Source organism: Lytechinus pictus, chromosome 13, assembly GCF_037042905.1.
Source record: "Lytechinus pictus isolate F3 Inbred chromosome 13, Lp3.0, whole genome shotgun sequence".
In the NCBI taxonomy this organism is placed as follows: domain Eukaryota; kingdom Metazoa; phylum Echinodermata; class Echinoidea; order Temnopleuroida; family Toxopneustidae; genus Lytechinus; species Lytechinus pictus.
In genome coordinates, this window is record NC_087257.1 from 13,015,662 (window position 1) to 13,025,450 (window position 9,789).

The 9,789-nt window shown below is 42.5% G+C and overlaps 1 protein-coding gene across 1 annotated transcript; it reads left to right on the forward strand.

Moving 5' to 3' along the window:
* The first annotated feature begins 3,257 nt into the window (after positions 1-3,257).
* Positions 3,258-6,747, forward strand: LOC135156439 (uncharacterized). Its single transcript, XM_064108937.1, has 2 exons — positions 3,258-5,499; positions 5,712-6,747. The coding sequence occupies exon 2, from the start codon at positions 5,824-5,826 to the stop codon at positions 6,745-6,747; it is 924 nt and encodes a 307-aa protein (XP_063965007.1). The 5' UTR covers positions 3,258-5,499; positions 5,712-5,823.
* Positions 6,748-9,789: the final 3,042 nt, after the last annotated feature.

Genomic DNA, 9,789 nt, shown 5'->3' on the forward strand with positions numbered 1-9,789 from the left:
AGAAACTACTTGCAAAGACCAAGCAGAAGAAATGTGTGGGGTTGGTGCCGTTGAGCAGATGTATCACTACTCAACTTTAGTGGGGTGGACGCAACCCCCTTCCAGCTTGGAGATCTAGGGAGGCAGGAAAGCATCTCAAGCCATTCTTAGCCGAGATGATGGAATCTGAGGGCCAGACTGTATTCAGGGGGGCATCAACTGAAGAGGACAGTGATGGAAGAGGATGAATTCAACATAAATAGGTCATTATTTTTATTTAATCATAAAAAAATAATACATTTGGTTTGATTTTCAACTGAAAATCATAAAACAATAACCAATTCTGTATTACCATGGCATATCAAATTCTTTCACATTATAATTTTATTTAGTCATGTTGACCCAACCATTAAAAAAAACAAAAACATCTGAACATTATTAGCTTTACTTTAGTATTGTATACCATGTTGATAGATATCAGATAATGCAGTAGAAGTAGGTCATATGATTTTTCATTAATTTTGTACTTTTTTAAAATAAATTTGTAGGTCAGATGTGGTGAACAAACTTCAACGGCCTCTCACCAGGTGCTTTGAAGGTTTGAGACAAGATGAGATGTCTGCAGCAACAACCATCTTGGACACCAGTCAGTGGCCACAAAGAGGGAGGAATTGGAGCCATATGGGAACACCTCAGCTGACTTCGCATGTAGGCACTTCGCTACAATCTTGCAGCATCACATGTGTCAGCTGGAGAAAGTAATGTATGTAATGGTGTCTGCCACCACAACCATCTTGGACACCAGTCAGTGGCCACAAACGAAGGGGGGAACTGGAGCCATATGGGAACACCTCAGTTGATGTCGCATGTAGGCACTTCGCTACAATCTTGCAGCATCATATTCAGCTGGAGAAAGTTATGTATGTAATGGTGTCTGCCTCCACAACCATCTTGGACACCAGTCAGTGGCCACAAATGAAGGGAGGAATTGGAGTAATAGGGGAACACGTCGTTTGACTTCTTATGTAGGCACTTCGCTACAATCTTGCAGCATCACAAGTTTCAGCTGGAGAACGTCATGTATGAGTCGCAGGAGGCTAAAATCTATCAGGTCTCCCAAGGCCAAGGCAGGAGAGTGCATGGAAGGACATCATGATGGATGAGGAACTGAAGGCAAAGATACCCAACTTGCTACACATCGTGGAGATCCTGTTTGTCCTTCTTATCTCGACTGCTGCATGTGAAAGGGGCTTCAGCTGCATGAAGAGAGTGAAGTCAGACTGGCGTTCTTCTTTGAAGGTCGACATGCTATCCAAGTTAATGTCTGTCTTGCTCCTCAGAATCATCACTAGGAGCAACTTTAACCAAAACGATTAGAGCAAAGTTTATTTATGTTGTGGACATTTCACCTTAGAACAGTTCAATGAAAACCAGCTCATGATGTGTCAAAATAAGTTCAGAAGTCGCCCCCATATTCTGAAGTTGGATTTAAATCAAATCTCGGTCTACATGTAAGTCTGATTTAATACATTTCAAAATCTCACTTTAGACCGCGGGTTTTGGAATTCCATTTCTGAAGTACGGTCTAACTTTAAACCCTGGTCAAAGTGGAGTCTAACTTGTGTGAAATTTAGACTGCGCCATGGCGTAGTTTAACTTTCAAAGATGGCCGATCTACTTGCTGCCTTGCGGCGGGGAGAGCAAATGCTCATGCTGAATAATCGGAGACAAGAAGAAGAGATAGAGCGGCCGTTGGTAGAAAGAAAGAAAAAAATCATATTTACAAGAACCACAAATTTCTGCATCAGTACCGATTGACCAAGGAAACTGGTTTGCATTCTGAAGTCAGGTCTCATTTAGACCATGATATAAGTTAGACTAGAGTCTAACGGATCCACACTTAGACCGCAGGTCCAGTCTAACTCCAGTTTAGCGCGATTTGTGTTTCTGAAACTTCATTTTAATTAAACGCCGGGTTTAGGCGTAGTCCAACTTTAACCCATGGTCTAAAGGTAGACCACAGGTACAAGTTGGTGGTCGTGGTGTTAGTGGATTACTTCGCATGTGCAATTGAAGCAGAAATTTGGTCTGCTTCTATTGCACATGCGCAGTAAATACAGGCTTCTTTGAATTGTGATAATCTTCTGCTACTCGAGATAAATTCCTTCAACAAATAAGTTACAATATCCAAATAACCATGGAGGAAAGTCACAAGAAAGCCAGGAAAAGAAACTGGGACAGCACGGAAAAAACCCTCCTCGTTCACCTCGTTGGTGATAAAATAGATATTATCGAAAAGAAGAGAAACGATTTCCCGGCCAACTCTGCCAAAATCAGGGCCTGGGAGGAAATCTTCAGTGAATTTCGGGCCCGGTATGGAGAGAGGAGGAGCATGAAAGAAATACGAGATCAATGGAAAAGGATAAAGCTCGCGGGGAAGGCTGAATGGACCGACTTCTCCAAAAAGAGGAGGATGACGGGAGGAGGAGAGCCACCCCAGCAACCCTCGGACCTCTCTGTCGTTCTGCGGGACATGGTCCCAAATGAGTTTGCGCAGATACTCAACGAGTACGATGATGATGCAGGCATTGCCCGTCAGAACGACGATGCAGTGTATGCATTCGAGTACCTTGCAGGAATGCTGCCAGTGTTGGAGAAGGAAGAATGGACAAAGTACACGAAGAAGAGGAACAGCCGAAGGAATTCTGTCCGTGTATTCGGAATCCCAGAGAAGAAAGGAGAAGATACTGACCAACTCCTCATCAAGGCAGTGTCTGATGATCTTCCCTGCCCAATCTCTTCTGCTAACATCGATCATTCCCATCGATCAGGGAGGCCAAGAGCTGATTCAAAGAAGCCCCGCCCCATCCTGGTCAAGTTAACCCACTACAGGAAAAAGGCGGCCCTGATGAAGGATAGACATCAACTCAAAGGATCAGGCATATCCATCCAGGACTTGACGAAAGCAAATCATCGGATCCTCTTGAAACTTTCTAACCATCCGAAGGTTGAGGCTGCCTGGACAGTCGATGGAAGAATCATGGCCGCCTTGAAGATGAATGAGGAGGGGATTTCTATAAAGAGAGGTGTAACTTCCCTTCAAGAAGTTTCAACATTATAAACTTTTCTATCAATCCAAGAGGTTTGAATTGAATCTATTGCTCACATTTGTTTTGCTCTTATTCTCTTTTTCTCTACATATACATGTAAGTACATTATTGTGTGATCAGGTATGATTATCATGTTTTCTGTATATATACACTATTTTTATTTTTTTTGTATCTCATGTTGTGTGTGCTGATGCGGCTGGTTTGTATGTGTGTACATGTATGTGGAGGTTCCTCAACAATTCCAATTGTTTACGTGTTTGCTTTGTGGCTTACATCCTGTAGATGAACTGCATCTCTATCTCTATCTACCACTGCTGAGGTCACAATGAAATAAATAAATATAAGAAAATTGCTTTATTAAGAGAATACCAGCCGATTTCAGATTTTACAAATTAGCATAATAAATCAGTGGTAAATTTGAATAATTTTGGAGATCATAATGTGGGTCGCATTCTTGCTTATATCCATTACAAGATCAATTACAAAATAGCCAAGTCAATTTTTGATTCAAACATATTAAATTTTAGGAACTGGCTTATGGGAGCATCCACAGACCAGATGAGAAAAATTGGTGTTATTTTTGCCTACAGTGATCCAATATCCCGTAAAAAGAATCCTCCGATTACGAAAAAGTGCCCCTATTGTGGTACTTCAGTGCAGCGGTTGGACAACCACCTCCATACTGTGCACAACGTCCCACGAAAATCAGAGGAAATGGTCCAACAACTGAAGGCTGTGAAAAGAAACTGCACAGACTTCTCCAAAAAGAGGAGGATGACGGGAGGAGGAGAGCCACCCCAGCAACCCTCAGACCTCTCCGTCCTTCTGCGCAGTAAAAAAATATTTTTGTGTTATGTTGATTTCTTCTTGTAAATTAGTTTTGTAATCGAAATAATTACAAGTTTCAATAACCATGGAGGAAAGCCAAAAAAAAAAAAGGACAGGAAAAGAAACTGGGACAGTTCAGAAAAAACCCTCCTTGTTCACCTCGTTGGTAATAGAATAGACATAATAGAGGAGAAGAAAAACGATTTTCAGGCCAACTCGGCCAAAATCAGGGACTGGGAGGAAATCTTCGGTGAATTTCGGGCCTGGTATGGAGAGAGGAGGAGCATGAAAGAAATACGAGATCAATGGAAAAAGATAAAGCTTGCGGGGAAGGCTGAATGGACCGACTTCTCCAAAAAGAGGAGGATGACGGGAGGAGAGCCACCCCAGCAACCCTCGAACCTCTCCGTCGTTCTGCGGGACATGGTCCCAAATGAGTTTGCGCAGATACTCAACGAGTACGATGATGATGCAGGCATTGCCCGTCAGAACGACGATGCAGTGTATGCATTCGAGTACCTTTCAGGAATGCTGCCAGTGTTGGAGAAGGGAGAACGGACAAAGTACACGAAGAAGAGGAACAGCCGGAGGAATTCTGTCCGTGTATTCGGAATCCCAGAGAAGAAAGGAGAAGATACTGACCAACTCCTCATCAAGGCAGTGTCTGATCATCTTCCCTGCCCAATCTCTTCTGCTAACATCGATCATTCCCATCGATCAGGGAGTCCAAGAGCTGATTCAAATAAGCCCCGCCCCATCCTGGTCAAGTTAACCCACTACAGGAAAAAGGCGGCCCTGATGAAGGATAGACGTCAACTCAAAGGATCAGGCATATCAATCCAGGAGGACTTGACGAAAGCAAATCATCAGATCCTCTTGAAACTCTCTAACCATCCGAAGGTTGAGGCTGCCTGGACAGTCGATGGAAGAATCATGGCCGCCTTGAAGATGAATGAGGAGGGGATTTCTATAAAGAGAGGTGTAACTTCCCTTCAAGAAGTTTCAACATTATAAACTTTTCTATCAATCCAAGAGGTTTGAATTGAATCTATTGCTCACATTTGTTTTGCTCTTATTCTCTTTTTCTCTACATATTCATGTAAGTACATTATTGTGTGATCATGTATGGTTATCATGTTTTCTGTATATATATACACTATTTTTATTTTTTTTGTATCTCATGTTGTGTGTGCTGATGCGGCTGGTTTGTATGTGTGTACATGTACGTGGAGGTTCCTCAACAATTCCAATTGTTTACGTGTTTGCTTTGTGGCTTACATCCTCTAGATGAACTGCATCTCTATCGATCTACCGCTGCTGAGGTCACAATGAAATAAATAAATTGTTTAATTAAGAGAATACCAGCCGATTTCAGATTTTACAAATTAGCATAATAAATCAGTGGTAAATTTGAATAATTTTTGAGATCATAATGTGGGTCGCATTCTTGCTTATATCCATTACAAGATCAATTACAAAACAGCCAAGTTTATTTTTGATTCAAACATATTAAATTTTAGGAACTAGCTTATGGGAGCATCCACAGACCAGATGAGAAAAATTTGTGTTATTTTTGCCTACAGTGATCCAATATCCCGTAAAAAGAATCCTCCGATTACGAAAAAGTGCCCCCATTGTGGTACTTCAGTGCAGCGGTTGGACAACCACCTCTATACTGTGCACAACGTCCCACGAAAATCAGAAGAAATGGTCCAACAACTGAAGGCTGCGAAAAGAAACTGCACAGACTTCTACAAAAAGAGGAGGATGACGGGAGGAGGAGAGCAACCCCAGCAACCCTTGGACCTCTCCGTCCTTCTGCGCAGTAAAAAAAGATTTTTGTGTTATGTTGATTTCTACTTGTAAATTAGTTTTGTAATCGAAATAATTACAAGTTTCAATAACCATGGAGGAAAGCCAAAAAAAAAGGACAGGAAAAGAAACTGGGACAGTTCAGAAAAAAACCCTCCTTGTTCACCTCGTTGGTAATAGAATAGACATAATAGAGAAGAAGGAAAACGATTTTCAGGCAAACTTGGCCAAAATCAGGGCCTGGGAGGAAATCTTCGGTGAATTTCGAGCCCGGTATGGAGAGAGGAGGAGCATAAAAGAAATACGAGATCAATGGAAAAGGATAAAGCTCGCGGGGAAGGCTGAATGGACCGACTTCTCCAAAAAGAGGAGGATGACGGGAGAGCCACCCCAGCAACCCTCGGACCTCTCCGTCCATCTGCGGGACATGGTCCCAAATGAGTTCGCCCAGATTCTCAACGAGTACGATGACGATGCAGGCATTGCCCGTCAGAACGACGATGCAGTGTATGCATTCGAGTACCTTGCAGGAATGCTGCCAGTGTTGGAGAAGGGAGAACGGACAAAGTACACGAAGAAGAGGAACAGCCGAAGGAATTTTGTCCGTGTATTCGGAATCCCAGAGAAGAAAGGAGAAGATACTGACCAACTCCTCATCAAGGCAGTGTCTGATCATCTTCCCTGCCCAATCTCTTCTGCTAACATCGATCATTCCCATCGATCAGGGAGGCCAAGAGCTGATTCAAAGAAGCCCCGCCCCATCCTGGTCAAGTTAACCCACTACAGGAAAAAGGCGGCCCTGATGAAGGATAGACGTCAACTCAAAGGATCAGGCATATCCATCCAGGAGGACTTGACGAAAGCAAATCATCACATCCTCTTGAAACTCTCTAACCATCCGAAGGTTGAGGCTGCCTGGACAGTCGATGGAAGTATCATGGCCGCCTTGAAGATGAATGAGGAGGGGATTTCTATAAAGAGAGGTGTAACTTCCCTTCAAGAAGTTTCAACATTATAAACTTTTCTATCAATCCAAGAGGTTTGAATTGAATCTACTGCTCACATTTGTTTTGCTCTTATTCTCTTTTTCTCTACATACACATGTAAGTACATTATTGTGTGATCATGTAGGATTATCATGTTTTCTGTATATATATATACACTATTTTTATTTTTTTTGTATCTCATGTTGTGTGTGCTGATGCGGCTGGTTTGTATGTGTGTACATGTATGTGGATGTTCCTCAACAATTCCAATTGTTTATGTGTTTGCTTTGTGGCTTACATCCTCGAGATGAACTGCATCTCTATCTCTATCTACCGCTGCTGAGATCACAATGAAATAAATAAATATAAGATGATTGCTTTAAGAGAATACCAGCCGATTTCAGATTTTACAAATTAGCATAATAAATCAGTGGTAAATTTGAATAATTTTTGACATCATATTGTGGGTCGCATTCTTGCTTATATCCATTACAAGATCAATTACAAAACAGCCAAGTCAATTTTTTTATTCAAACATATCAAATTCTAGGAACTAGCTTATGGGAGCATCCACAGACCAGATGAGAAAAATTTGTGTTATTTTTGCCTACAGTGATCCAATATCCCGTAAAAAGAATCCTCCGATTACGAAAAAGTGCTCCCATTGTGGTTCTTCCGTGCAGCGGTTGGACAACCACCTCCATACTGTGCACAACGTCCCACAAAAATCAGAAGAAATGGTCCAACAACTGAAGGCTGTGAAAAGAAACTGCACAGACTTCTCCAAAAAGAGGAGGATGACGGGAAGAGGAGAGCCACCCCAGCAACCCTCGGACCTCTCCGTCGTTCTGCGGGACATGGTCCCAAATGAGTTTGCGCAGATACTCAACGAGTACGAAGATGATGCAGGCATTGCCCGTCAGAACGACGATGCAGTGTATGCATTCGAGTACCTTGCAGGAATGCTGCCAGTGTTGGAGAAGTGAGAACGGACAAAGTACACGAAGAAGAGGAACAGCCGAAGGAATTCTGTCCGTGTATTCGGAATCCCAGAGAAGAAAGGAGAAGATACTGACCAACTCCTCATCAAGGCAGTGTCTGATCATCTTCCCTGCCCAATCTCTTCTGCTAACATCGATCATTCCCATCGATCAGGGAGGCCAAGAGCTGATTCAAAGAAGCCCCGCCCCATCCTGGTCAAGTTAACCCACTACAGGAAAAAGGCGGCCCTGATGAAGGATAGACGTCAACTCAAAGGATCAGGCATATCCATCCAGGAGGACTTGACGAAAGCAAATCATCAGATCCTCTTGAAACTCTCTAACCATCCGAAGGTTGAGGCTGCCTGGACAGTCGATGGAAGAATCATGGCCGCCTTGAAGATGAATGAGGAGGGGATTTCTATAAAGAGAGGTGTAACTTCCCTTCAAGAAGTTTCAACATTATAAACTTTTCTATCAATCCAAGAGGTTTGAATTGAATCTATTGCTCACATTTGTTTTGCTCTTATTCTCTTTTTCTCTACATATACATGTAAGTACATTATTGTGTGATCATGTATGGTTATCATGTTTTCTGTATATATATACACTATTTTTATTTTTGTTGTATCTCATGTTGTGTGTGCTGATGCGGCTGGTTTGTATGTGTGTACATGTATGTGGAGGTTCCTCAACAATTCCAATTGTTCATGTGTTTGCTTTGTGGCTTACATCCTCTAGATGAACTGCATCTCTATCTCTATCTACCGCTGCTGAGGTCACAATGAAATAAATAAATATAAGAAAATTGCTTTATCAAGAGAATACCAGCCGATTTCAGATTTTACAAATTATCATAATAAATCAGTGGTAAATTTGAATAATTTTTGAGATCATAATGTGGGTCGCATTCTTGCTTATATCCATTACAAGATCAATTACAAAATAGCCAAGTCAATTTTTGATTCAAACATATTAAATTTTAGGAACTAGCTTATGGGAGCATCCACAGACCAGATGAGAAAAATTTGTGTTATTTTTGCCTACAGTGATCCAATATCCCGTAAAAAGAATCCTCCGATAACAAAAAAGTGCCCCCATTGTGGCTCTTCCGTGCAGCGGTTGGACAACCACCTCCATACTGTGCACAACGTCCCACGAAAATCAGAGGAAATGGTCCAACAAATGAAGGCTGTGAAAAGAAACTGCACAGACTTCTCCAAAAAGAGGAGGATGACGGGAGGAGGAGAGCCAACCCAGCAACCCTCGGACCTCTCCGTCCTTCTGCGCAGAAAAAAAGATTTTTGTGTTATGTTGATTTCTACTTGTAAATTAGTTTTGTAATCGAAATAATTACAAGTTTCAATAACCATGGAGGAAAGCCAAAAAAGAACAGGAAAAGAAACTGGGACAGTTCAGATAAAACCCCTCCTTGTTCACCTCGTTGGTAATAGAATAGACATAATAGAAAAGAAGGAAAACGATTTTCAGGCCAACTCGGTCAAAATCAGGGCCTGGGAGGAAATCTTCAGTGAATTTCGGGCCCGGTATGGAGAGAGGAGGAGCATGAAAGAAATAGGAGATCAATGGAAAAGGATAAAGCTCGCAGGGAAGGCTGAATGGACCAACTTCTCCAAAAAGAGGAGGATGACGGGAGGAGAGCCACCCCAGCAACCCTCGGACCTCTCCGTCGTTCTGCGGGACATGATCCCAAATGAGTTTGCGCAGATACTCAACGAGTACGATGATGATGCAGGCATTGCCCGTCAGAACGACGATGCAGTGTATGCATTCGAGTACCTTGCAGGAATGCTGCCAGTGTTGGAGAAGGGAGAACGGACAAAGTACACGAAGAAGAGGAACAGCCGCAGGAATTCTGTCCGTGTATTCGGAATCCCAGAGAAGAAAGGAGAAGATACTGACCAACTCCTCATCAAGGCAGTGTCTGATCATCTTCCCTGCCCAATCTCTTCTGCTAACATCGATCATTCCCATCGATCAGGGAGGCCAAGGGCTGATTCAAAGAAGCCCCGCCCCATCCTGGTCAAGTTAACCCACTACAGGAAAAAGGCGGCCCTGATGAAGGATAGACAT

Bases quoted from the DNA above. Each gene is read 5' to 3' on its own strand.
- LOC135156439 (XM_064108937.1), top strand. From the start codon at position 5,824: ATGGAGGAAAGCCAAAAAAAAAGGACAGGAAAAGAAACTGGGACAGTT.